The following is a 25525-nucleotide window of genomic DNA, read 5'->3' on the forward strand; positions in this document are numbered from 1 at the left end:
AAGAACCGGAGCACCCCGGACCCTTCGCACTTTTGTCTGGACGCCGCGCGTGGCGCGAATTTTTAGGGTCAAGGAAACCCTGAGGTGTGCAGAAGCCAGCAAGAGAAGGGTACAATTGATTGCTGTAATTGAGGAATATCGTGGTTGATTATCTCGTGTTTCTTCTTCCTCGTTGTCTAGATATACGTGGGTATAGTGAATTACACAACGCCGCCCATCTCCGACCACCCTAAGCCTCTGCCGTCAGATATTGATATCATCCAGTTGACCTCTTCCCAAAACCGAGTCCACTTGACGTAACCTTCATTAAATCCGTTCCTACTCTCTTGATCTTATTCGCGCCCATTTCGCGTTCGAGCCTTAATATCGTGGAATCGACATGATCGAAGGATTCCGCATATTCATGTTCAATCGGCCATCCTTTCCGTCCAGCAATTGCAGGTCTGACCTTTTCAATCAAATCCCTGGCTACAAAGACACACTTTCTCTTCAGCCCGGCATCTTTGCCGCCGAATTGTGATTCGTCTGCGATGCTTGTCATTGCAGCTGCCCATTTCGTAAACGCCCTCACGAAGATCTCACTGGCGATTTCTTGAGTGTAGCGCTGTACAGTCCATGACCACAACTTTTGTGCAGTTTCGGCGATCTCATCGACGGCGGCCATGGCGGCCCTTCGCCCAATCTCGCCGGGTATCTTTCGCTTGCCAAGTGCTGTCAACTTCAGATAGCAGGCCTCAGCGAATGCCCACAGCATACGAGTCGAAGCCCCATGACCTGGACCGAGGATCCGTGCAACCATAGCGTACCGCTTGTGAACTCCATCCACGCCCAGTGCTGGTAGGTCCTCCTCCGTATCGACCACAAGCGACTCAGCTGCTTCTTCCATTTTCTTCTCCAGGAAGATGTTAGGCACCGGGTATTTATACCTCATCTTGCAAGAAGGACATGACCAGGGGTTTGGATGTCCCTCCTTCATGAGTGCCGAGTCCGAGTAAACGACTTCAGGTCGGATATCCATAGGCAAGAGCATCATTTCTTCCGGACTTCCTGGGTTGAGCCAGGCGCCTGTACATGCTGAACATGGAAAACCGCGTGCGTAGTCTGGTTCATGTGTGCATTTGCAGCAAACACAGCAGAAAGCCTTGGTTTGCCATAGGATACCCTGACGTAAAGGCGCACTCATCATCTCAACGGGTCCGGCCAGATAACGGGTCGTTAGCAATTCCCCTTCCTGGATGCGGCGCAAAGCGATATGTCGACCACGGTTCTCTGTAAGAGAGTAAGAGTACTCCGTGTTGGGAGATCCGCAAGTGTGCGTGAGCTTTGATCCGAGTTCGAAGACAGCACTTCCGTCCGATCCAAAGGCATGACCGTTGATGGCTAAGATCAACGGCATTCGCAGCAATTCAGCATGTGTAAAGCTCTTGACACACTCGTACTGCCCGCCGTGTCCAGCCAGGCGCTTGAGAGTTGTCGCAGCATTCTCAGCCTGCCTGATACACGTAGCTCCACGAACGTTGGACTGAGACAGATCAGGGACGTTGCAACAATCAAGCACTCTTTGCCTGATTTTGTCGTCCGCTTTGCACAACTCCAGGACCCAGATCAACTCCCTTCCGTCAACGACACCACCGTGCGCGGCTTCTTTGCGATATGTCTTCCCCCATGTCGCATTGGCTTCCCTGATCAGCTTCTTGCTGATGGGAGCCTTCATATCGTACGTCACAGCAAAGAGCGGTGCTTCATCCAGAACAATCGTCCCAGGCAGAAACGTGCGAGCGGCATAGGCGGCCTTCCCAAACAATGGCGAGTCTTTGACCGTAACATTACCATCAGCGCTTTGATCCATTGACAGCCAGGGGGTCGCTCCAGCCGCGACAAGCAGCGGAAGCTGAGTGACGGTCGTAACGATCCGAATGATCCATTCTCACAAATATAAGAGAGCCGCGGTGTTCATGTGATAAGGGAGATGAATCTGAGTCGCAGCCGCTGAGCGCATGGACAGCCCACCCACCTAGCGCGCGCAATCCCGTCCCCGGCAATTGCCAGAGAACTGTTGAAGGCGAGCGAGCAAGACCTGTCGAGGACCCAGCAGTCTCATTCACAGCTTGTGCTGCAACTGTTAGATACGTTGAAAACAAACATCGCTCTGTCTGGCCCCGGTATCGCCTGCGTTGATCCGCTTTGACTTGCACCCATGCACGTGCCTGACGTGTGCTTCGTTCAGCATCCCAGTCCTAAATTGCAGTCCGGCGCGTACGGCCGCAGTCGACACCAAAGGATCTCGGCGACGAAACACCCCTGAATTCGACCCGCCAAAGGGAGCCAGCTTGAATCGCTTTTACTTGGTGAGTCCCTTCCCAATTGCTCCTCCCTTTTCCAGCGGCATTCTGACCATTTCAACAGCACGACCTATATACCCAATAGACGCATATATCATGGCCGAAGTTGCCCCCGCCGCTGCATCTACCCAGGCTGACCCCGCCATCGCCTCTACTACCGAAGATATTCAGGACATGTCCATTGAGGAGTCTACGCCGTCAGGTCCTCTTACCGTCTTCCACTCTCCTGAGGCATTCAACGTCAAGCATCCTTTGATGAACCATTGGTCGCTCTGGTTCACCAAGCCACCTACCCCTGGACAGAAGGACGCATGGGCACACAACTTGAAGGAGGTAATTTCTTTCGACAGTGTTGAGGAGTTCTGGGGGTTCGTAATCCCATGCAAAGAGTTTACCGGGGATGTATGCTGACCATGTATGCAGTGTCTGGAATAACATTCCTAAGCCCTCTGAGTTGGCTGTGAAGTCTGACTACCACTTGTTCAAGGCTGGTGTCAGACCCGAGTGGGAAGACCAGCAGAACAAGATCGGTGGAAAGTGGGCGTACCAGTTCAAGGATAAGCGTGCCGTTCCTATCGACGAGTTGTGGTTGCACTCTGTAAGTTCATGCATTTCCTCGATATTCACCCGGATGTATGCTAACCATTTCCACAGATGCTTGCTGCGATCGGTGAGACCGTCGAGAAAGATGATGACAAGGAAATCATGGGTGTCGTGCTCAACTGCCGTAAGGGATTCTACCGTATCTCCCTCTGGACCCGTACCTGCCAGAACAAGGCTACGCTAGTCGACATCGGAAAGAAGTTTAAGCAGGTGTTGGGATTGTCGGAGAAGGATATCTTGGAGTTCAACTCGCACGCGGACTCTGCGCACAGCGGTACCTCCAGGGCAAGGAGTTTGTTGACTGTGTAAGGTGGAGGGAGCAAGAAATATGATATGAAACAAGAATGAGACGAACGAAAAGTGAGTAAATGTATGCGGGAGTGGGCCTGGTGGTGTCGACTGGTTGATTTGATGCATTGAAAGAAGGGCTTTGTGTTGTTTTCTCAGGGCGTTCTACATAATTTCTACGTGTGACAGATGTGGGGCTCGGATTTATATTCGAGAGAGAGCTTCAAGAACATTATGCTACTGCAACCTCTGCATCAGCTCCTCGAACATGGCGTCTCCACCCTCTCCACGCATGTAGCGAGCCAGCAAGTAGGCTACGTCCAGTGATTGTTCGTAATTCAGCCTTGGGTCGCAGTAGGTTGCGTAGTTCGTGCCGAGGTCTTCGTCGGTCATCTCCATTCCTCCTCCTAGACACTCCGTGACGGCATCACCCGTCAACTCAAGATGGATTCCGTTCAGCGTCGAACCCAAAGACTTGTGAATCTTGAAGGACAAAGCAATCTCACGGACGATAGATGACACCTTTCTAGTCTTGACTCCGGAAGACGTAGTGACGGTGTTTCCGTGACAAGGATCACAACTCCACACGGGCCTATGACCAGATTCTCTCACAGCCTTGATGTGGCCGGGTAAGAGACCCTCGATCTTGTCATACCCGTACCTCGCGATGAGCGTAACCTTCCCGGGCTCTTTGTTTGGGTTGACGACATTCAACAACCGCACAAGCTCCTCATTCTTCATGCTAGGGCCCACTTTGATACCGATAGGATTCTCGAGACCACGGAAGAACTCGACGTGTGCGCCATCGATGGCACGAGTTCTGTCACCAATCCAGACCATGTGTGCAGAGGTATCCCACCAACCTTCCTTACCATCCGGACCAACGAGTTTCCGGGTCATGCTTTGTTCGTATTCGAGAAGGAGAGCTTCGTGGCTCATGAAGAGGTCGACGGTGTTTAAATTGGAGGATTCTGCCGCGCCGACGGTGTGGAGGAACTCGAGGCTGTCACGGAGACGGTCAACCATCTTTTGAAAATCTTGACGGATGTGTTCGTCGCGGACGTGGGTTAGGGACCATGACATGGGGTTATGGAGGTCGGCGAATCCGGAGGAGAGAAGTGCCCTCACATAGTTCAGGGTCCCAGCGGAGTGGAAGTAGGCTTGGACCAAGCGGTCCGGATCGGGTTCACGGTGCTCGGGGTCGAAGTCGTTGACGATGTCACCCTTGAAGCTGGCGACTTCTTTCCCGTTGATGACCTCCATAGGACTACTTCTGGGTTTGGCGAATTGTCCTGCCATACGGGCAACCCTGACGATGGGAGTACGGCTGCCCCAGGTTAGGACGAGGGACATTTGGAGGAGCACCTTGAGCTTGTTCTCGATTACGGAGGCGTTGCAGTAGTCGAAGAGCTCGGCGCAGTCACCTCCTTGTAAGAGGAAGGCCTTGCCTAAAGCAACGTCATGAAGCTTCTTCCTGAGTTTCGAGATCTGTGCATGTTAGCTATGCTCGTAGGGATTCGGGAACAAATCGCTCACCTCAGCGGGAGTTACGAGCGGCGGGAGCCACTCGAGCTTGCGCAAGGACTTCTCCACCTGCTTGTAGTCGCTGTACTTCACGTCATGCTTGATCGGCTTTGACTGCCATGAGGACGGAGTCCACTCAGCAGGCTGTTGAGGTCGCTCGCCGGATACGCTCAAGCGAGCGGCGGATCTGGCGGCAGCGCTCGGAGGAGAGACGGAGTAGAGACGAACGTCAACCTCGTCGTCTTGCTCCTCGTGAGTGCCATTTCTAGTCGGAATATCCATTATGGTCGAACAGTGAAAAAAAAGTATTGCGGTTGGGCCCTTCGCCTCACGTTGTCAGCGCGGAAGCTCGTCGCGAAGTTCAACAGCTCATCTCGGAAGCGCGCTGGCCGACGTCATGAATCATCATTTCATATGATTATCGATAAGGTCGAGAAAGTCAACGAGCTGAGTCTCGAGGAGATCAGGCAGAAATTGCCTGATGATCGAGAGTTTCTTGCGAAGAATGCGTTCGTCGAGCCTCGTCTCTTGCCTGTGGACCGCTGCTGACCTTTTGCTGCTTCAAGGACGCGTTATGCGGTGACCCTCCATGATCCAATGTCGATCCCTGAAGCAGCCTTCGCGGCATGCTTCTCGCTTGTGGAGACCAATATGAAGAAGATGTACAAGGAGGCCGAGTGCGGTTGGTCGGCTTCAGACAAGAGGGTGGAGATGCGTGAGCCGCCGACGCGTTATCTGATTGCGAGTGCAGAGTCTGCTCCGGATACAGTCGCAGGATTTGTATCATACCAGATCGACTGGGAACAGGATATGGCGGTAGCGTATTGGTGAGCACTTCCAGATGGGGCTGGATGACATCCGCTAACACCGTCGATATCTAGTTACGAACTGCAATTGGATAAGTCTGCACAACGTCTGGGGCTAGGAAGATGGCTCATGTCAATCTTGGAGCATATGGGAAGACGTGCTGACGTGGAAAAGACGATGCTGACCGTGTTTACGGCGAACAAAGCTGCACTGCAATTCTACACGAGCATAGGATACGAGGAGGATGAGACCAGCCCACAACCTGTGAAGCTGAGAAGCGGCAAAGAAAGACGAGCAGATTACATGATTCTAAGCAAGAGACTTCGATGAACTTCGAGGATCCGCATTGTGATCGCCAATCAGATTAGATGCGATCACGTCCACTTAAGAAAGCTTGGCAGTTTTCTCAATTGCAACGGAAGCACGCGCCGCGCTTCAAATTCAAATGTGACGTACTTCGTAGAATGCCCCGCAAAATTATACTTGAGCCCTAAATACGATCCGGCTTACTTCAGCGTTCCAACAAGCTGTTGAAGGATCAACAGACTGCTACGAATCATGGCTGAGGATACCCCGGGCTTCGAATCAAAGCCACTTCAGCCGAGGAAGCGGATACGAACCAATCAAGCCTGTGCTATGTGCCGACGGCTGAAGAAGAAGTGTAGCGGAGAAAGGCCGGCTTGTACGAATTGCGCCGGGTATGGGTACGCTTGTATCTACACTCCGGTTGCTCCAGGTGCCACTGGCAGTGATAGTCATGCTGCCATGGTGTCTACGAATACTCATTTGAAGCAGTGCCTTGATCTGCTTCGGGACTTATCGGGAAGGGTCGACGAAGCTGACCGGACAAAGATCGCCCAATTTCTTGGAGAAGAACCGGTGTCGCCGACTGAGGAGAGACGATTTTCGACCGATTCGCAGCAGTCGCCTCTTGAGAACTTTTCTGTGCTGAATGATCCCAATGCTACACTCAAGGATAGGCTTCCTCCTTCAGCTGGCGCAGGGACGGATATCAAGGGAGAAGTTGACGCAGCAGGAGAGAAGATGACCCGCATGGTCATGTTCGATCGTGATGTTGAAGGTACGACCGAAAGCTCGAAGTCACCTGCAGGCATGATTGGCCTAGGATCCGATATCGCATTCATGCGGTGCACTTTCCGACGTCTGCTGCTCGATCAAGCCGATCCGGATGGCGTGTATCGAAGTTGTCGTCTGCCGGACTACAACCTGGATGATGTGAATTATGATGCATCACCACAGCTTCCTGATCCATATGAACTTCCGACGCAGGAGGTTGCGGATCGCTACGTTGAAGTTTACTCTTCGACAATCCATATCGCTTACCCATTCATCTGTAAGAGCACGTTTTTTGCAACCTATGACTCTCTTTGGAGTGGTGCGACCTGGGACAATACATGGTTGGCTTCATTCAATATGATTATCGCCATTGGAGCATATTACGAGGCCGTGCAAGGAAAAGGCCCTATTGACGGAGTCGACCATTCCGTTTATTTCATTCGCAGTCGAATGCTCATGAACGACATCTTCGAGCTTGCGAACCTATCGATGGTACAGTACGAGCTTCTGGCAAGCTTTTACCTACTCATCACCAACCGTGTGAACCGCAGTTGGACGGTCCTCGGTTTGGCTATCCGCATGGGACAGTCGCTGGGATTGAACCTGGATTGTTCCAAGGCGAAGGGATTCACGCCCGCGGAGCGTGAGACACGATCGAGATGTTGGTACAGTTGTTATGTACTTGAGAGATTATTGAGTCTCATGCTTGGCAGAGCACCCATGATTCGGGACTCGAGCTGTGCTGCTCAGCTACCAATGGACCACGAGGATGATTGTTTCCTCTTGAATGGAGATGTCGTTGCTCGAAAGAATCAGGATCCATCGATTGTCTCCTACTTCGCGGAGATGATCCGCTTCAGCAAGGTCATTGGCATGGTCATGGACAGGTTGTATCCCGCAGATCTTCTCAGCAAACAACAATACATTACCCGCGAAACCATCACGGAACTGGATGATGCGTTACTCAAGTGGAAAGATGAGCTACCTCAACACCTGAGGTTCGACCTTAATCAGTCCACTCAGTCGCGAAGTGTGTTTAGCAAGCAGAGGAACAACCTCGGCACAAAGTTTCACAATCTTCGCTGCATCATCAACCGACCTTGTCTGGGATATATTGAGTTCTGTCCTCCGGCGAAGATCAGTGACGTTGACCGTCTCTCATATCTCGAAGGAGAAAGGATCTGTATCGCGGAGGCTAGAGCACTTATTCGCATGCTGGAGGATCTGCCTAACCTCCAGTACCTTATGCTTGAGTTTCCCTGGTGGCAACTCTTGAGCAGTATCATGTGTGCATGCTCGGTACTTCTCGTTGCCAACGCCATCAGTCCGAAGAGGCCGGATCATGACGCTTTGCACGCCGACAGTGTCGTCTGTGTGAAGATCCTGGAGGTGCTGCAGTCGAGAAGTATGGCGGCTCAACGGTGCTTGGATATCTTGAGGGTCCTCAACGACGCTACGCTCGCGGATATCTTCCAGAGTGAACAGCGACAGACGGGTGTACAGATGGAACCATTCGAGTCTCGCATGAATACGGTCAATTTCTTCGATACCCTTCCTCCGGTCACCTTGGCGCCGCCGCCGACTGCAGGCTTGAATAGCCCTGGTATCTTGCACACAGTCGCACCTGGAAATGCTTTTGTGCCTCCGGCCGCTGTAGGCGACGTCAACGTCGGCCTCGTACCTATCAACCCCATGACGTTGGCCGGTGCTGTACCAGCCAAACCGGACTTTGGCTTGCATGCTTTCAACACGCGAACCACAGCAGATCCCCTCAATTACGCTAGCAATTTCGCTGACCTGTGGGAAGAGAACAGGCATCATCACCCGCCTTCGTGAAAGAGTCGTTGCAATGCCGCTGTGCGGCTAAGCAAGTACGATAGTTCTGGGAATACACGGATCAAGTCATGGACAAGCTTCACGGGCAAGCACCGCACTATACCTAGTTATATCATCATCAATCTTAATCATATTATGCAACCTCCTCCTAGTCCATGAGTCCAGTTGTCAATGCCTACAACCTGGACCATGATGATGATACCACAGACAATGCTCACGGCTCCGTATTTCCATGCGTGACGCCTTCTTAGCGTGCTTAACTCCAGGACGAATGTTGATACTGTTGTCAAACATCCACAGTATCCGTCGCTCACGCCCTGCAACACCTGACAACCCACATGGCCCGGAGTTGTTCGGTGCTGGAGCAGGAAAAGGATGGCGAGGATCAGTGTACCCAGCATGTTGGCAGCGAATGTACCGACTGGAAAGGATTTAATCTTTGGGTTGAGTCGGGCCAGGTAAAACCTTGTAAGTGTGCCCAGAGGTGCAAACAATGCTGCGAAGGTAGCCACACCCCGCCATTTCGGTACGAGACCAACGAGGACGGCTGCTCCAGCCCAGCAACCAATGGCCAGGATGATTGCGAGGATATTCCTGGCATCACGGCCCTTTCTTGCTCCACGCACTTGTACCCATCCCCGTTCCGCAAGCCAGTACTCCGCCAAACTTGCCATCGTAGCTCCAAATCGCAGAGCTGCCATGGATACAGAGAGTGTGATAATGACCTGCGCCAGGAGCGCCATAACATTGTACCCCGAATTCGGTCTGTCAAATATAGGTCTGACATTGGCCATCGCAGCAAAACAACCAAGCATCCACGAAGAGAACGAAGTGATAGATCCGCAGAATCCGGTTGTGAGCCCGGTGTAGAGTTCAGTGTATCTGTCATCCACCAAGAAGATCGTCTTGTCTTGTGATAGGAAGCCGATGATTACACATCCAGTGAATTGTGCCCAAACCAGAGAGAACACTGGCGCCCCTTGGTAGTCTTCAAGGGCGGAGAGACCCAGTCTGGCCAGAGCACCCCAGATCGAGAAGAAGATCAGCCAACTCCATAATGGTATCATTCGAGGCGCTGACCTGGAGAAAAGTTAGCATACAACCTATGATTAGGCGTAACACACCACGTACGTCTTAGCTTTCGGCTCTTCCTGCTCCTCAGTGACGACCTTCTCAAGGTCCTCCGATCGCTCCTGCTGCATGGGCGCAGGCGCCTGTGTCTCCGCTAGACCTGGACCATTGTGTGCAGCTGTTCTTTCATGTTGCGATAAATGCTGATCCACTGCCGGAAATTGAGTATCAGTCTCGTAGGTAGGCCGTGGTGCCCGCACTTCCGTCGTTGGGTTCGTCGTCGCCCGGATCGGCTCAGTCGCTGTTGCGCAGGTCGATGAAGCCATGAGGAGTCTGTGAATAATTTTGATCAATGACTGAGCAACTCGATTCTACATGCCCCTTGAAGTGTATAGTGACTCAAGGATCGTCTGTTGCACGTTGTCTAAACAAACTCAAAGCAGTCGCATTTACCCCACGAAGTATGCGCAGCTGCAGACCGGCCGTTCTACCCGCCATTTGTCGGCTATTCTTGCTTGGATGGACTCGCTGAAGACGACCGTGACTGACGATTATGGCCTTCTATCTGGCCATAATTTGCATCAAACAGTTTCCATACTGGCCCTCCCATAGACAATTCCGGGTTTTCTGAGGCTTCTCTTATCGGTCATGTGAGGCGGCGCTACTCTGCAGCAACACTCAAACTTTTTCGAAGCGTGCATTCAGCGCATACAATCCCGAACGAACCCCTCGACGATTTGACCCTTGACCAACAAATTCAAAGGATCAATTCGATATGCCTGCAGAGGATATTGAGATGACGGACGCCGTCCTGGTGGCGGCAACTTCGGCCGAGGTCGTTGTGGCCAATGGGAAGCGCAAGCCGTCTGGTGCGCAAATCAAGAAGGCGAGGAAGGAGGCGCTGTTGACGGAGGAGGAGATCGAGAAGGCGTTGGAGCAGACGAAGCATAGAGTGCACCGACGCAAGAAGAACCTTCATATTCACCGTTGTCGGTTCGTTGACTGGACGCCTTCGACGATCACCACTTTGGCATTCTCACATCGCGGGAAGGGACATGGTGGTATCCCACAAGGATTGAGGTTGGCCGTTGGAAGGGCAAATGGAGATATCGATATTTGGAATCCGAAGTTGGAGTGGGTGCACGAGACTACATTGAAGGGTGGTGAGAACCGATCTATCGAAGGACTCGCATGGTCCACCGCCGACCCCTCCTCGCCGCCACGACTTTTCTCTATCGGTTTTTCGACATACATTACAGAATGGGACTTGCAGACCGGCCGTGCCATTGCTAACTTGGACTGTTCCGCCGGCGCCATCTGGTCCATCGTCGCTGATCCTCACTCCCCTCAACTCGTGGTTGGATGCGATGACGGTTCTATCGTGGTAATCGACATTTCTGGTGGACCTGGAGTTATGGAGTACGCTCGTGGTTTGTCCAAGGTCGAGAAGGGCCGTGTGTTGAGTTTGGCGTGGAAGGGTAAGAGTCAGATTGTTGGTGGATGCTCGGATTCTGCGCTGAGAGTATGGGATCTCGAGGCGCCTCAGGGACAGATGCGGACGAAGATGAAGGTCGAGACGGTTGCTGGCGCTGGCGCTACTCTTGTCTGGGCTGTCAAGGTCTTGCATGATGGTACTATTGTTTCGGGTGATTCTACTGGAGCTGTCAAGTTCTGGGATAAGCACTACTCTCTCAAGCAGTCTTTCCGTCTTCACGACGCTGATGTTTTGACGCTTGCTGAGAACGAGGCCGGAAACAGTGTTTTCTCCGCGGGTGTTGACAGGAAGACGATCTGCTACCGTGTTGTGAACCCCACGCTTGGCAAATGGGCCGACGTCGCTTCCCGTCGCTTCCACGAGCACGATGTCCGCGCTATGGCTTCGTTCGACTGCAAGACGAAGGAGTTCCTCGTCTCCGCTGGTGTCGACCGATCCATTGTCGTCAACAGCATGTCCCGCTTCATGCAGACCAACCACCGTACCCTTCCCGCAGTCGGCCAAAAATCCGTCATGGCGGTCGCGAGAAAGGCAAGGTTGATGATGACTTGGACGGATCGTGGCGTGAAGGTGTGGAAGCTGCACAAGCTCAAGACTTCGCGTGAGGGCAAGCTCGCGCCTATCGTTACTGCACCTCAGGATGAGGCCAAGCTGGTATTGAAGATGACTTTCAAGAATGAGGAGAACTTGATTGCTGGGACAATCTCGCCGGATGGGAGGTGGATCGCGGTTGGCACCGTGAATGAGACCAAGGTGTTTAGGTTGGTGCCGAAGAAGGGTGGAAAGTCTGGGTACGCTGTCATGAAGATTGATGTGCCGGAGTTGAAGGAGCAGGGTGTTCATCTTTTGAGTTTTGCTCAGACCAAGGGGTCTGGCGAGAGCGAGGAGACTCAGAGCACTCCGCGGTTGTTGATCGTTACCCCGGATAACGAGATTGTTGGCGTTGATATGCTTGCATTGGAGGAGGGTGCCGGGGATGCGGTGGAGGAGCTGGAGAGACCGCCTGTCCCTGCACCAGCACCCCAGGTACCAGTTGATGGCGAGATTGTGAGGAAGATGCCTACGCACACGGAGAACATCTCACACATCACTGTGTCGCTCGATGGTTCGTACTTTGCCATCATCGATCTTGCGCAGAACATCACCATTTACTCCCTCTCAAAATGGGGTTCGTTCATTCAGTTGCCGCGTGCACCAGCACCTGTCACTGCTGCTACGTTCCGTACGGGCGCCAAGGATGTCGGTCCGACTTTCGTGATCACGACTGCGGATATGAAGGTCCTCGAGTATGATTTGGCTACGGCCTCGCTCACCGAGTGGTCTCGCACGCAGGCACCCAACCTCCCAGAGGACTTTACGATCCTGAGAGATAAGTGTGTTGGTATGTTCTTTGATCCTGCGGACAGACGGACGTGTTGGTTGTGGGGTGCTGCCTGGCTCGCACATATCAAGATGCATGTCGAGATGCCTAAGCCCACGATGCGACCTGGCCAGGCAAAGAGGAAGATCGATGATGAGCAAGAGTCGTTCCACCAGCCCCAACCCGTCACGAACGGTAAATTAAAGAGGAGCAAAAAGAAGGAGGCTAAGAGTGTTAACGCGCAGTTGTTGGAGAGAAGACAGGACGCGAACGGTGATGTGGAGATGGATGACTCGAACGAGGGTGAGGTTGATGGCGTTGTGTCTAGGGAGGAGCGGGAGAAGCCGTTTTGGATTACGTACAAGTATCGACCGATGTTGACGGTTGATGCGCTTGCGCCCGGAGAGTTTGTTGTTGTTGAGAGGCCGGTGTTTGATATGTTGGAGTCTGAGGTTGCGAGGTTCCATAGGCATGAGTATGGACAGTAGACAAAAGTAAGGAAGAACGAGGAATGGGAAGGTGATTTGGCATTAGCATCTTTTTAGTAGTGGGAATAAATCCACGGACAACCATGACCTGCATGGTGTTTCTCTATATGTTGCCCGCAATCATTCCCTCGGTTTCTCGATGTAGTCTCTAACAGTAACCCATTGTTTCTTCCACTGCTTCATCTCCTTGCGTGTTCATGTATGAGAGGTAACTGTTCCATGCTACACTTACGGTGTTGACGACGAGCAATCTGTGCTGGGTCGGGACGATGGAGAAGTTCACGACCTGAACCATCGGCCAGACTTTCCAGTTGTTTTGTAATGCGGTGTAGCTACTCCCTATTAGCGTTGAATGAGGAGGACGACATGAGGGGAACGCACTATGATGCTTCCAACTTCTCTTTGATCTCAGGGAAGCTCCTGCCTTCTAGCAGCGATTGCGAGACGAAGAAGTTTCCGATGGCAAAAGGAGCAAAGATAGTCTGATCCAGACCGACACGACAGATCGTGTTCAAGTATTTGTTCTTGGTCGTTACCACCCGATCCAGCACCTTGTACCTATCATCACCCAGTATTAGCCATCGATGTCGTCCGCAGGGCATCGGTGAGTCGCGGCGGATCAATTGCAAGCACGGCATACCATGAGACAAATATAGGGGCAGCTATGAAACCGCCGAAGAAGCCCATACGACCGGTTCGTGACCAATCGTGAGCATGGACTTTTTCCACGGCGTGTTGTGCGACAGCGTCTCCGACCATGAAGAGGCCTGATGAGACGGTCATGTTTGTGAGGAAGGGCCTCATCGCGAGTTGGTGTTTGTAGAAGCGGAGGAGGCCGCACATGGTGTATGTTCTCTCTGGTACAGTGAAGCTGAAGCGATGGGTTTTATCAGATCCGCTCGCGCATGCAGGTAGCCACTCCCGCTGTCTCCGCTCCGTTCATCAGCTGGGAGGATGGGATGCGTGCTGTTTGGCAGAGCGTCTGTCTGTTTTGTTTTGGCTATTTATCAGTGTGTAGCAAGTTTCGTTTATAAATCGCACATGACAACAAAGGGGTTTCCTCACCTGGACGACCGCGTCTGGCATTCGGGCCTCCTCCTCCCAAAATCATCCGCGGTCCGTTACCGTGAACTCTAACCCGGCCCGGTCTCTACTTCGATCCCTCCCTATTACTCCGTTCTCATCCTCTTAATCCTCCCTACCGACACCAGCAACCATGAGCAGAGACAGACTCGCAGGAATGAGAGTGCGTGATATACCCCTTTCACCCAACACCAGCATATACTGACGTTTTTTACCAGACGGGTGGGGCTCCCCAAGCCGCTCAATCGTATCCTAACCAAGCTGACTTTCGGACGGGTGCTTACCCGCCACAACAAGACAACTACGCTCCTATCCCTACAAACCCCTACGGTGACAACCAGGGCTACCCTGCGCAAGCTGGTGGGCACGGACAGGATGCTTACGCCGCGCAGCAGCCCCAGAACGGTGGTTACGAGATGCAGAACATGGAGGGCAACGGTGCAAACTCTATGGCCGACTTTTTCGCTGAGGTATTTGTGTATGCGTGATGTCGTCGTCACATAACTAACCTTTTGTTTTCTGTGTAGATTGATCAAATCAAGGGTGCGCTTCGCCAGATCGATGAGAATGTTACTCGTATCCAGGGTCTCCACCAGCGTTCGTTGAACGACATCACCGAAGACAAGGCCGAGTGGAACCACCGCCAGCTCGATGCCTTGATCGCCGACACCTCCACTATCACCAACAACCTCAAGTTCCAGATCAAGAACCTCGAAGCAAAGAATGCTCGTCTCCCTGCCGGTAGCAGCGATGTCCACACCAGGAGCACTCAGACCGCCGCTGTCAAGAATAACTTCCTTAAGACTATCCAGAACTACCAGAAGGTCGAGCAGGAATTCCGTCAGAGATACAGGCAGAGAATGGAGAGGCAGTACCGTATCGTCAACCCTGAGGCTTCTGATGTCGACGTCTCCCAGGCTCTTGACACTCAGCAGGGTGGACAGATCTTCTCTCAGGCGCTTCTCAACTCCAACCGCCAGGGTGAGGCTCGCTCTGCTCTTCGTGAAGTCCAGGCTCGTCACGAGGACATTCTCAGGATCGAGAAGACCATCGGTGAGTTGGCACAGCTCTTCAACGAGATGTCCATCCTTGTCGAGCAGCAGGAAGCCCCCATCGCTCAGATCGAGGTCAACGCCGAGAACACTCAAAAGGATACCGAGTTGGGTTTGGAGCACACCGACAAGGCCGTCAAGAGCGCCAGGGCCGCCAGGAGAAAGAAGTGGTACTGCTTGTTGATCACCCTCCTCATCCTCGCTATCGTCGGGTTAGTCCTTGGTCTCGTCTTTGGTTTGCGGAAATAACGTGACTAAACAACACTTTTTTGCCGTGATACAGATTGATTCTCGGATTGTACTTTGGATTGAGGAATAAGGGATAGGCGGAGCGAAGAGTGATGGAGGGGTGTATGTATGGATTCGTGCAAATGGGCAATGGTCATATCTGGGAGGAGTGGGGGACGAAGTGAAAGGTCTTAATAAGTCATTCCAGACCTGGTGCTTTTCGGTTACTTTGGTTTTATTATTTTTATTTTTATTTTATTCCTTGAATGTTGTCTTTCGAGCATGTGTGGGGAACACGAACACCTCAAAGCTGCATTCACTGACATCACGCGTTGTAACGTTGACATAAACATCTGAGAAATGTGGGAACTCAAGTCGACTGCCTTTGCCGCTCCGGTTAAGAAGATCAGCAGTGAGCGCGATGTGGTGACGTTTCACGAGTCAATTGCGTATACTCGGATCATCGCCTTTATTCGCCTTCTAAGTGAAGCCCTGCCTGGGCGGCGGTTGACGGAGCCTGAACTGCAATCGCAAGCTAGTGAGCCAATATTGGGGTTGCTACAGGTCCTGGATATTTTGGACCGATATATCGCTGAATGCCCTCCGAAGCCTGGCCCAAGACGCTTCGGAAATGTCGCGTTTCGAACGTGGACGAAGCAATTGGAGGACAATGCGGACCTCTTGTTGAGAGAACACCTACCCGAATCGGTACAGACAGCAATGCCAGAACTACTACCATATTTTACCGGCTCCTTCGGATCTGGTCAGAGACTGGATTACGGAACGGGGCATGAACTATCGTTTGCGGCGTTCTTGTGCGGGTTGTATCTCCTGGGCGTCCTAAGGCCCGGACAGGATGACGCGGCGCTTGTATTGCTAGTGTTCAACCGGTACTTTGGTGTTGTCCGCCGGTTGGTTCGGACGTATACGCTTGAGCCTGCGGGGTCACATGGTGTGTGGGGTCTCGATGACCACTCGTTCTTGCCATATATCTTTGGGTCGGCACAACTGAAGGATACTGAGGGTGTGCCGCCGACAGCGTCCGTTACCGATCGGGCATTGGTGGAACGGTATAGAGGTGACAATCTCTATTTTGGAGCGATAGGGTTCATTAACGACGTGAAGAAGGGGCCGTTTCATGAGCATTCGAGTATGCTGTACGACATCTCCGGCGTGCAACTGTGGTCGAAGATCAATCAGGGCATGTCAAAAATGTACGATGCAGAGGTGCTGTCGAAGTTCCCTGTCGTGCAACATTTCCCGTTCGGTCCCGTTCTGTTTCCATTTGAAACTTCTGCTGTGCGAAGAGAGCGACCTGAACAAACACGAGTAGCAACGGGACAGTCTGCTTCGACGGATAAAATGGTAGCGCTGGGGAGCGTCACGTCGGCCCCATGGGCAGCATCTGCGAATAATAACTCAACTTCAATGCGACCAGGCGTCCCACCGGCAAGAATTGGGGGTTCGAGGCCGGTAGGACAACTACCGTCGAGTATGCCACCGCCTGATATGGATCCGACAAGAGCTCCTTGGGCCAAATGATAATGAATAGCATAGGTACATTATCTAATAATAAGATATTTCACTCATTATCGCGTCCCTCAAACGATTTTGTCTAAAGTGCTCATTAACTCCTTATCCGGCCGGGTTCAAACTACATATGTATAGCTACCACGATGATGATCCTATGAAATCACACAATCCGCGTCCTTGTTTTTTCCACGAACCTTCTCGTTCGTGCTGTTACGACGGGCTCTAGGTAGGGCCGCTGACTTTGAGTTCAGTTCCGCCAACCGAGCAACCGCCCTCTTCTGGCCTTGAGCAGCTGCCCGACGGTACCATTTCTTGGCTTCCTCAATGTCCTGGGGCACACCAATTCCTGTCTCCGTGTAATACCCGACGGCAAATTCCGCCTTGGCAGACCCCTTTTCGGCAGCCTTTCTGGCCCACAAGTAGGCTTCCGTGTCACTTTGTCCAAGAATGCCCTCGGCACCAGTGAGATACCAACCTGACAAAGCCAATTCACTCTCCGGCTCTGCCTTCTCAGCAGCCCTGGCATACCATGCGATACTTCGTCTAGGGTCAACCGGACACTTCAATGAACCGTACTCGTAGGCACATCCAAGCCTGAATTGACTAGGAGGGTATCCTAATTGCGCGGCCTTCGTGAACAAATCCCTAGCGTATGCCTCGTCGCGGATGATAGCTCCCGTCGGGTCAGGATCAGTCGATTCGTAAAGCAAACCAAGCTCGTGAAGCGCGTGCGGGTTTTCAACGTCCGCTTGATCAGCAGCACGCTTCAACCAACCAATAGCCTCACGCGGAGAACGCGTTTGACCGAGAAGACCCTTGAGCATAATCATTCCGAGCTTGTACATTGCCGCTGTATCGCTCAACAGAGCAGCCTTTTTGTAAAACTGCATTGCTTTTGCCGCGTCCTTCTTGGTTCCGGCACCTACCTCGCAGCACACAGCTGTACGGTAGCAAGATTCGGGATGCTGCAGTTTGGAAGCAGAATGGTACAGATTGAAGGCGCGCTCATGATCGATGGCAAGTCCCAAAGCACCGTTACCAAAGGCATTTGCCAAGAAGAACATGGCGGGAGGGTACGGCCTGGAGGATACTGCCAGTTTCTTGATGATTTGGTACGCTTCAGTGATGTACTTCTCCTTGTTTGCTCGGGTGGTCTTGGGATCAGCCTTGCCACCTTCGTCCGCCAGAACCGTAGCGGCCTCAATCAGACGTTTTGCCAAAGTGAGCTGCAACCTGGGCTCCGCGCCCTTCGTCTTCGCTTGCGTCGTTAGCTGAGCAAGTTCTTCGTGTGTAATGATACCATTCACGGGTTGGAAAACGGGAGCAGCGGGACTCCTTGATGACTGCGAAAGAGGAGACTCAGGTTGGGGGAATCTCTGGTTCGGCGAGTTAGAATATGTGCGAATAGGTGGTGGAGGCTGACGCTGGCTGCCCGTGGAGCTTGCCGTGTTCGCCCTTTGCGCCCCTAAACTTGGAGATATATGCCGTGGTGGTTGACCCTCCGTCCCCTGCTGATAAGGTGACATTCGGTTTTGCCCAGGAAGTCCGGCGGAGTAATCCTGTCCATACTGGTCGTTTGGCATTTGCTGCTGCGAGTACTGTTGCTGTGCGTAGTCCTGTGCATCGTAATATTGTTGCGGATATCCATGCGCATACGCACGCCCGGTTTCATCTGCACGTCCGGATTCCTGTGTATAATAGTCTTCGTTCGGTCGAGCAAGGGGGGCATTCTCGTGCTGCGCATATGCTCCGTCATGATAACCTTGCTGCGCGTCTGCACCGGCATGTCTGGCGTCATTGTAGACCGACTGTTCTGGTGCCTGTTGCCGTTGCTGCTGTAAATGTGCTGGAATCTGCGGTACATCGGGAACACCCTGCTCGTGCATATTTTGCTCGTTCATACGCGTTTCGCCCTCGTAGGATGAGTAGTCAAAGCCGCCGTAAGGAGCATATGATTGTCTAGGATCGCCGTTAGGACCAAACCAACTTGGTCGCCCACTGTATGTAGTAGCAGAATCCTTGTTAGCACGACCAGCCTTGTTGTTGACCTGCTCGGGATCCGGCCCTGTGTGCGCCCTTTCAGCTTCTCTGGGTCGGCCGGCCTCCGATGTCTGTGCAGCAACGTAATGAGAGTTCTCCTGGGCCTCTCTCGGTCGTGAGCGAGCACGTTCAACTGGTCCACCAGCCTGAGCGTGCGGCATCTCTTCATGCGCAGGCAGCGGCGGGTTAGTGGATTGACCTCCTTGAGGAGTATTTATGCGGAATGGCGCGGAGAAGTTGCGAGCTTGTTCCCTCTGAGGGCTTGGGCCTCTTGAACGGGGTTGCGGTGGCGGGAATTTCTGTGGCGGTTGAAATAAGATGGGTCTCGGCTCATTAGCCATTGACTTGCTCCTGCTCCTGCCTCCTCCTTCTGAGACGTTCATTGCCTTCATTTCGCCAGTAACCTCTTCCAATGGAGGGGATGGCTTCTTAGGTGGACCTCCTAGACGTGGAAAAGGAGAGTCCCAGCTGATGGCAGCATCCTGTTCATCAGTCTTGTGCTGAATCAGGCGCTCCCGCGGCCGCATTGCACGAGGATCAGGCTGTCTTGATGGCCTCTGTTGTGGAGCAGACTCCGGGTGTCGCGCATATCTCTCTGTTTGAGCAAATCTTGGATCATCCTGCCCTGACATGGGTTGTTGCCCCGGCCGAGGCTGCATATACTGCTGTTGTTGCGACGATGGCTGCGGTGCATGCTGCTGCCGAGGTGCATACATCTGTTGATATCCTTGTTGAGCTTGAGCATGATACCGCGGGTCCTCATAGGTTTGCAATTGAGGCTGTTGTTGCTGGTAGTATTGTTGTTCTTGTCGGGCAGAGGGAGCCTGGACATGATGCTGCTGTTGGTATTGCTGTTGCTGCTGGTAGGGCCCCGGCTGATCATGACGGCCAGACGGAGCACGCCCTTGCTGGGCATATTGCTGCTGCTGCGGGTATTGCGGATGCCGTTGACCGTTATACATGGCTGTTCATTCGCTTCAGGTTCGATACCTCTCAGCAATCTCGGCTTAACGTGCTCGGTTTTATGTACCAGGTATTTGGTGTTTGCAGGAGTCGCGCCTGCTGCAAGCCAATGCGGAACAAGTCCTCCCATCCGCTGCCATGCTTTTCACCTCAGAGAACATGGTAGCCGATATATGCCCGGGGATGTAATTATGTATCAATACTAGCTGTGCCCATGTCTACCAACGATTCTAATCAATTCCGATGTCGTCCGCCACTTCCTTGACCGTCTCGGTAGCCTTGGCCAGTGCTCCCTCCTCCTTCACCTCGTCCGGTCCTACGTTCTGTCCATCATCGTCGACAAGCTCCAAGAGAACAACGAAGAAGATCGTCTGATCATCTCGTGTTCGACACACATACCGCATCGGCTGACCATCCCAGTACTGCAAGATACTGATGTTCAGGTTGACATAAGGCAAGTGTGCGCTGATCGTATTGAAATCAACGAAAGGGTTGCTAAAGTCCCCTTGGATGGTCAGGTCTTCGGGAACTTGTGTCTTCTTTCTGTTCGCCTGGTTTGCGAACCACTTTCGACGAGCTGCAGCGTCTTGCTGTCCTCCGGTCAGGGCCGATGCATCTTCGGTGATACGATGCAACCCAACACCGGTCTCCTCGTGGGAAGAGGTATTGATAATGTTCATCGACGATAATAGGGGAGAAAGCGCCCAAGGTTTGTCCCCATACAAATCTGCTTCCAAAGTGCTGTCACGTGTGTGTTAGCCTTTTATGACTGCAATTGAGCATATAGCGATAAATAGAGACTCACGGATCAATCCACCTCAAAGCTTTTAGTCCTAAGGTCGTACCAGTGGGCAGACTATCCTTGACAGGATGATCAAAGTCATTCTGCATTAGTGTTAGCTATGGGTCGGCCGTATGTGACTCATGTCATTGCAGTAGACTCACCCCGAACACTATATCATCAGCGGTCCAGTCACCCTTGAACCTGCCTTTGAACTGCAGAGAGAATGTGTCCTGCGTGCCCGTGAAGTAGTCGGTTGTTCCTTTTGGCTGCTTCCCTTTGGGAGCTACTCCTGTAAAGTCTCTGATCCTGATCACCAGTTCGCCTTCGAAATGAGGGCCTGAGATCTTCGTAGGATGGTCGTCGTTGTTGACGGAGACGAGGGTAAGCTTCGAGCGATCCTTGGAGGGACCAGCAGACACCTTCAACTTCAACTTTGAACTGTCCATGTCTTTGATTCTAAAGCTGTTCTGAATCGGTTTGTCTATGCGTTTGGCAGTTCTTGGGTGTTGTTGAATGCGCCTTTGGGAATCTGCTCATGACGTCAATATCGATAACCTCCAAACCTTAAGGCAGCACCAACATCAACACCACAATGGCAGTTGCAATGGAAACAGATATCGATGAGTGAAGATGGAACGTTTATTGCATTGCAATTACGTCCAGTACAGTTAACCTGCCTTATATCGTATATACCTGTATAAAGCGAGGATGAGAAAGAAAAGAAACCTCGCGCCAATCCATAATGCCGTATGATATCCCAAGAATACCAGGTATGTATCCTGATTTTTACACTTCGTCTAGAACACCTTCAAATCAAACATGCTCCCTACTTATTTGTCACCAGACTTCTGCTTCTTCATGAACTCAGCAACCAGCTCCTTTTGAGTACCCGCATCAACAGGAGAGTGCTTCAAGTACTCCATCGTAAACTCACCCTTACCTTGGGTGTTGGCACGGATTTCGCTAGAGTAACCGAACATGTTGTTAAGGGAAACCTCGGCCTGAATGGTGAACTCGTCGGTTCCAATATCCTGGTCGATAATGGTGGCCTTGCGCTTGTTCAAAGTAGAAACAACGGCACCCTGGTGCTCAACGGGGGCAGTAACGTGGACGTTCATGACCGGCTCCAAAACGACGGCCTTGCACTTCCCAAAAGCCTCCTTGAAAGCGTTGACGGCAGCAAGACGGAAAGCCAATTCGGAAGAATCAACGGCGTGGAAAGCACCATCCTCAATAACCATACGCACACCATTGATGGGGTGACCAATAAGGAAACCACGCGTAAGGCCGTCGCGGAAACCCTTCTCAATAGCAGGGATGTAGCCGGTAGGGATGTTTCCACCAGTAACACGGTTAATGAACGAAGTGTCTTCCGCGGCAGCGCACTCTTCCGCAGTCATGGGCTCAATGTAACCCTCAATCTTAGCGTACTGACCAGCACCACCAGACTGCTTCTTGTGAACGTAGCTGAACTTAGCAGGCTCCGTGATAGTCTCACGGAAAGCAACCCGAGGCTTACCGGTAGTACAGTCGACCTGGTACTCACGGCGCATACGCTCGACGTAAACTTCCAAGTGAAGTTCACCCATACCGGAAATGATGGTCTCCTTACTCTCATCATCGATATGGACGCGGAAGGTGGGGTCTTCCCTCTGGAAACGGTTCAAAGCCTTCGAGAAGTTAGGCGTCTCCTTACCCTTGGGCTTCAGGGAGAGAGAGATAACAGGTTCCGGAACGAACATAGACGTCATGGTGTACTGAAGCTGACCGTCGGTGAAAGTGTCACCAGAAGAACAGTCAACACCGAACATAGCGCAAATCTCACCGGCACCAATCTCGTCAACATCCTCCATTTCGTTGGAGTGCATACGGACGAGACGAGGAACCTTGATCTTCTTGCCACCCTTGACATTCTGGATAAAGCCAGCCTTGCGAAGAGTACCCTGGTAAACACGAATGTAGGTCAACTGACCAAATCTAGTCTCTTCAAGCTTGAAGGCGAGACCAACGAAAGGCGCGTTATTGTCGGGGATCATCTTGACAGGCTCTTCATTCTTCTTGCGGTCAAGAGCAATGTTCTCAACCTCAGAGGGATGCGGCAAGTAATCACAGACAGCGTCGAGAACATTTTGAACACCAGTGTCGGCAAGAGCAGAACCCATAAGCACGGGAGTGAATTTGCGCTCCATAGTGGCACGACGGATAGCATCCTGAATCTCCTTCTCGGAAGGAGTCTCCTCGTTAAGGAAAATCTCGGCGATTGTGTCGTCACAGTCGGCCAGGGTTTCGATAAGAACAGCGCGCTTCTCCTCGCAGAGAGCCTTGAGATCCTCGGGAATTTCATCCTTGACAACAATGGTCTCACCACGAGCACCCTCGTTGTACACAGACTTCATGCGGACAAGATCGACGACACCCTTGAAGTTATCTTCAGCACCAATAGGAACATGAATGGAAGCAGCGGACATCTTGAGCTTTTGGCTGATCTGGTTCACAACACGCCATGGGTTTGCCCCAACACGATCCATTTTGTTGATGAAAGAGATACGGGGAACGTTGTAACGACGCATTTGACGATCGACGGTAATAGTTTGAGACTGAACGCCAGAAACGGCGCAGAGAACGAGAACGGCTCCGTCGAGAACACGCAAGGCGCGCTCGACTTCGATAGTGAAATCAATGTGACCAGGGGTATCAATGATGTTGACGTGGTAATCCTGGTCCTTCTCATCGGGGTTCCTTGCCTTGCGAATCCAGCTAGCGAATGTAGCAGCAGATTGAATAGTAATACCCTTTTCACGTTCGAGATCCATCGAATCCATCTTGGCTCCGACATTATCACGACCACGGACTTCGTGAATTTCCTTGATACGACCAGTGTAGTAGAGAACACGCTCCGTGAAAGTAGTCTTTCCAGAGTCAATGTGAGCGGAGATACCGATGTTCCTCAACGGAGTCGGCTCTTTAGCAGCTGCTGCTGCCGGAGCAGAAGTGCGGAAGAGACGAGCAGCGCGAGGAGTGACGATAGGGGTGACCTTAAGCCAGGCAGAAGATCGCCCCACAACGGCACCGAACAGCCCCGTGGAGCTCATGTTGTAAACGAGTGATCGATGCCGGAGCACTTCGAGAGGCGGTTCGTACGTGCGAGTATAATGTTGCCGCTTGACTTTTTTGGACAGCGGCACCCCAGATTAAGGTGCATGCTCGGACGAGTGGTATACATAGACAAAGTGGCATACTTGAATTGAAGTAAGTAATAAGATTGATCATTCTTCTGTTACTATAGATGTCGCTTCGCCTTGGCTGATGCGTGTTCTCACGGCATGTCTTGTTAACGTTTGTACAGTATGATATGTATTGACTGGCCCGTCAGTTCTTGGTCGCCAGGCTCACCTCGCCCTTCTGTACACCCAGGCTGTTGGGTATAGTTTCGTCATGATCGCCATGCTCCTCACCGCTCAATGCTTGTGCCAAGCGCTTGAGGCCCAACATCATCGTCTTCTCGTCCACGGAAAAGGTTACTCTGTACCAGCCATACTCCTCCGTGTAGAAGCTTTCGCCGGTTGCCATATACACGCCCGTATTAAGTAATTTGTCAGTCAATTTTCGCTCGGCTTCCAGAGAATTATTTGCAGTTGGCATGAACCTTCTCAGATCCACCCAGACGAAGTGACCCGCATTGGAGGGTTTGTAAGGGATACCGGTTTGTCTTAAGAATTTCGCGCATTTTTCGTAGCTGGCCGCCAATCTTTCTTTGTTTGCTTCAATGAAGGAGTTGAGGTACTCTTTATCTTCGAGAACTGACCGCCACAGCAGATCAGCGGCAGATGAGATGCCAGGAAACATGGATATCATCGTGCATGACTTCAGCAGAGTCTCATTATGCTGCGTAATCAGAGCACCAGCTCTCAATCCATTCGCACCGAAATCTTTGCTCATTCCATGTACGGCATGCATTCGACATGGGGAGATGAGACCTTTAGGATCAATGGAGAGCACGGAGGTGAACGGGGTCATGTTCGGATTTTCTTTGGTTGGAAACACCGAAAGTGCGTAGATTTCGTCACTTTAACAGAAATGTTAGAAAAACTCTTCCTCTCGAGACACTCAAGATAGGATGTTTACCTTATAAGGTGCAGGTCGTATTGTTGGCAGAGTTTCATGTATCCCTTCAGCGCTTCACGCGTGTAGCATTGTCCTGAATCCCGTTCTTAGCAAAACGTGGTTGCAATTCACGGGGGAGCTATTCACCTAAAGGATTGTGTGGGTTGCAAAGCAGTAATACACGTACTTTGATACCTTGCTTCCGAGCATCTAAAATAGCAGCCTCATACTGAGCTACAGCAGCCGTACCGAAAGGATCTGCGCCATGAAGAGGAACAGGCAATAACTTTGTCCGGGAGCGATTCTGTAGGTCGAAGAAGAAGCCGCCGTACAGTGGCTGACCCACCAGAACGCCGTCACCTTCCTCGCATGTATTGTACGCAAGAGCGTCTATAATGGCACTGGCGCCCGACATAAGAAGGATGTGCTCCTTTTTAATTGGCGCTATCGGATGAAAGCGTTCGTTGTACATTGTGCTAGTTCCATTTATGAGTGCATTCGAAGACTTCTGGGCAATAAACACTCACGCAAGAGCCTCCTTCAGCTGCGGTGACCCACCAAAGCCCGCCCCATAAGTTAATGCGAAGCTTGTGATGTTGAAGCATTTGTTAAACCTTTCCACAAGATCGGCGTGCATCAAAGTGTTTTCTGCAACCCCAATATTGACAATACCAGTGGGATTATCGACTTCATGATATGGATTCGCCATGAGACGCATTGCATTTTTGAATAACGGATTAGGCTTCAAATTGTCAAGTCCTCGCTGGGATACATTCCCTTCATGAGAGTTGGGTTCTGTCATTTCGCATACAATCTCCGTTCGAAGTTGATATAGGTTCTCGGATGC

At 51.9% G+C, this 25525-nt stretch overlaps 14 protein-coding genes across 14 annotated transcripts; 6 read left to right on the top strand and 8 right to left on the bottom strand.

Annotated features, from left to right (window-relative positions):
- Positions 1-58: 58 nt before the first annotated feature.
- SAICODRAFT_157560 (uncharacterized protein) lies at positions 59-2143 on the bottom strand. The gene has a single exon (XM_019165581.1). It carries the CDS (start codon positions 1847-1849, stop codon positions 257-259), a length of 1593 nt encoding a protein of 530 aa, XP_019022265.1. The 5' UTR covers positions 1850-2143; the 3' UTR covers positions 59-256.
- Positions 2144-2516: 373 nt separating this feature from the next.
- On the top strand, positions 2517-3254 carry SAICODRAFT_60315 (eukaryotic translation initiation factor 4E; the record flags this gene model as incomplete). Its single annotated transcript, XM_019169755.1, has 3 exons — positions 2517-2710; positions 2766-2940; positions 2997-3254. The coding sequence occupies 3 exons, from the start codon at positions 2517-2519 to the stop codon at positions 3252-3254; spliced, it is 627 nt and encodes a 208-aa protein (XP_019022266.1).
- Positions 3255-3369: 115 nt separating this feature from the next.
- SAICODRAFT_95733 (phospho-2-dehydro-3-deoxyheptonate aldolase, class II) lies at positions 3370-5085 on the bottom strand. The gene is made up of 2 exons (XM_019172007.1): positions 4770-5085; positions 3370-4721 (listed from the first exon to the last, which is right to left on the bottom strand). Exons 1-2 carry the CDS (start codon positions 5037-5039, stop codon positions 3471-3473), a joined length of 1521 nt encoding a protein of 506 aa, XP_019022267.1. The 5' UTR covers positions 5040-5085; the 3' UTR covers positions 3370-3470.
- A 98-nt stretch (positions 5086-5183) lies between these two features.
- On the top strand, positions 5184-5894 carry SAICODRAFT_20867 (acyl-CoA N-acyltransferase; the record flags this gene model as incomplete). Its single annotated transcript, XM_019166340.1, has 3 exons — positions 5184-5266; positions 5324-5584; positions 5639-5894. The coding sequence occupies exons 2-3, from the start codon at positions 5355-5357 to the stop codon at positions 5892-5894; spliced, it is 486 nt and encodes a 161-aa protein (XP_019022268.1). The 5' UTR covers positions 5184-5266; positions 5324-5354.
- A 228-nt stretch (positions 5895-6122) lies between these two features.
- Positions 6123-8477, top strand: SAICODRAFT_9155 (uncharacterized protein; the record flags this gene model as incomplete). The annotated part of the gene is made up of 1 exon (XM_019171758.1): positions 6123-8477. The coding sequence occupies one exon, from the start codon at positions 6123-6125 to the stop codon at positions 8475-8477; it is 2355 nt and encodes a 784-aa protein (XP_019022269.1).
- A 21-nt stretch (positions 8478-8498) lies between these two features.
- Positions 8499-9800, bottom strand: SAICODRAFT_95741 (uncharacterized protein). Its single transcript, XM_019172008.1, has 2 exons — positions 9609-9800; positions 8499-9557 (listed from the first exon to the last, which is right to left on the bottom strand). Exons 1-2 carry the CDS (start codon positions 9677-9679, stop codon positions 8606-8608), a joined length of 1023 nt encoding a protein of 340 aa, XP_019022270.1. The 5' UTR covers positions 9680-9800; the 3' UTR covers positions 8499-8605.
- Positions 9801-10323: 523 nt separating this feature from the next.
- Positions 10324-12891, top strand: SAICODRAFT_9157 (WD40 repeat-like protein; the record flags this gene model as incomplete). Its single annotated transcript, XM_019171762.1, has 1 exon — positions 10324-12891. The coding sequence occupies one exon, from the start codon at positions 10324-10326 to the stop codon at positions 12889-12891; it is 2568 nt and encodes an 855-aa protein (XP_019022271.1).
- A 148-nt stretch (positions 12892-13039) lies between these two features.
- SAICODRAFT_60399 (uncharacterized protein) lies at positions 13040-13734 on the bottom strand (the record flags this gene model as incomplete). Its single annotated transcript, XM_019169760.1, has 3 exons — positions 13040-13223; positions 13273-13442; positions 13525-13734. The coding sequence occupies 3 exons, from the start codon at positions 13732-13734 to the stop codon at positions 13040-13042; spliced, it is 564 nt and encodes a 187-aa protein (XP_019022272.1).
- Positions 13735-13856: 122 nt separating this feature from the next.
- Positions 13857-15275, top strand: SAICODRAFT_20872 (t-SNARE; the record flags this gene model as incomplete). The annotated part of the gene is made up of 3 exons (XM_019166343.1): positions 13857-14137; positions 14193-14444; positions 14502-15275. Exons 1-3 carry the CDS (start codon positions 14108-14110, stop codon positions 15273-15275), a joined length of 1056 nt encoding a protein of 351 aa, XP_019022273.1. The 5' UTR covers positions 13857-14107.
- A 339-nt stretch (positions 15276-15614) lies between these two features.
- SAICODRAFT_36524 (the Pp2a phosphatase activator Ypa1 Ptpa1 in complex with model substrate) lies at positions 15615-16806 on the top strand (the record flags this gene model as incomplete). Its single annotated transcript, XM_019168508.1, has 3 exons — positions 15615-15703; positions 15740-16553; positions 16780-16806. The coding sequence occupies 3 exons, from the start codon at positions 15615-15617 to the stop codon at positions 16804-16806; spliced, it is 930 nt and encodes a 309-aa protein (XP_019022274.1).
- A 271-nt stretch (positions 16807-17077) lies between these two features.
- Positions 17078-18028, bottom strand: SAICODRAFT_43648 (HCP-like protein; the record flags this gene model as incomplete). The annotated part of the gene is made up of 1 exon (XM_019168745.1): positions 17078-18028. A coding segment is annotated over one exon (951 nt), but the record flags the coding sequence as incomplete, so codon positions are not given.
- Positions 18029-20020: 1992 nt separating this feature from the next.
- On the bottom strand, positions 20021-21077 carry SAICODRAFT_95759 (DUF1769-domain-containing protein; the record flags this gene model as incomplete). Its single annotated transcript, XM_019172009.1, has 3 exons — positions 20736-21077; positions 20596-20675; positions 20021-20531 (listed from the first exon to the last, which is right to left on the bottom strand). Exons 1-3 carry the CDS (start codon positions 21018-21020, stop codon positions 20021-20023), a joined length of 876 nt encoding a protein of 291 aa, XP_019022276.1. The 5' UTR covers positions 21021-21077.
- A 327-nt stretch (positions 21078-21404) lies between these two features.
- On the bottom strand, positions 21405-23666 carry SAICODRAFT_36526 (elongation factor G, mitochondrial; the record flags this gene model as incomplete). Its single annotated transcript, XM_019168509.1, has 2 exons — positions 21405-23548; positions 23579-23666. 2 exons carry the CDS (start codon positions 23664-23666, stop codon positions 21405-21407), a joined length of 2232 nt encoding a protein of 743 aa, XP_019022277.1.
- Positions 23667-23943: 277 nt separating this feature from the next.
- Positions 23944-25387, bottom strand: SAICODRAFT_60265 (PLP-dependent transferase; the record flags this gene model as incomplete). The annotated part of the gene is made up of 4 exons (XM_019169750.1): positions 23944-24640; positions 24700-24772; positions 24826-25154; positions 25206-25387. The coding sequence occupies 4 exons, from the start codon at positions 25385-25387 to the stop codon at positions 23944-23946; spliced, it is 1281 nt and encodes a 426-aa protein (XP_019022278.1).
- Positions 25388-25525: the final 138 nt, after the last annotated feature.

This window comes from Saitoella complicata (assembly GCF_001661265.1).
Source record: "Saitoella complicata NRRL Y-17804 unplaced genomic scaffold SAICOscaffold_21, whole genome shotgun sequence".
In the NCBI taxonomy this organism is placed as follows: domain Eukaryota; kingdom Fungi; phylum Ascomycota; class Saitoellomycetes; order Saitoellales; family Saitoellaceae; genus Saitoella; species Saitoella complicata.

Excerpts from the sequence above, each read along its gene's own strand:
- SAICODRAFT_157560 (XM_019165581.1), bottom strand. The coding sequence starts at position 1,849 with ATGGATCAAAGCGCTGATGGTAATGTTACGGTCAAAGACTCGCCATTG.
- SAICODRAFT_95733 (XM_019172007.1), bottom strand. The coding sequence starts at position 5,039 with ATGGATATTCCGACTAGAAATGGCACTCACGAGGAGCAAGACGACGAG. Across the intron at positions 4,722-4,769 it reads CGCTCGTAACTCCCGCTGAG|ATCTCGAAACTCAGGAAGAA; the intron begins GTGAGCGATTTG and ends TAACATGCACAG.
- SAICODRAFT_95741 (XM_019172008.1), bottom strand. The coding sequence starts at position 9,679 with ATGCAGCAGGAGCGATCGGAGGACCTTGAGAAGGTCGTCACTGAGGAG. Across the intron at positions 9,558-9,608 it reads GAAGAGCCGAAAGCTAAGAC|GTCAGCGCCTCGAATGATAC; the intron begins GTACGTGGTGTG and ends ACTTTTCTCCAG.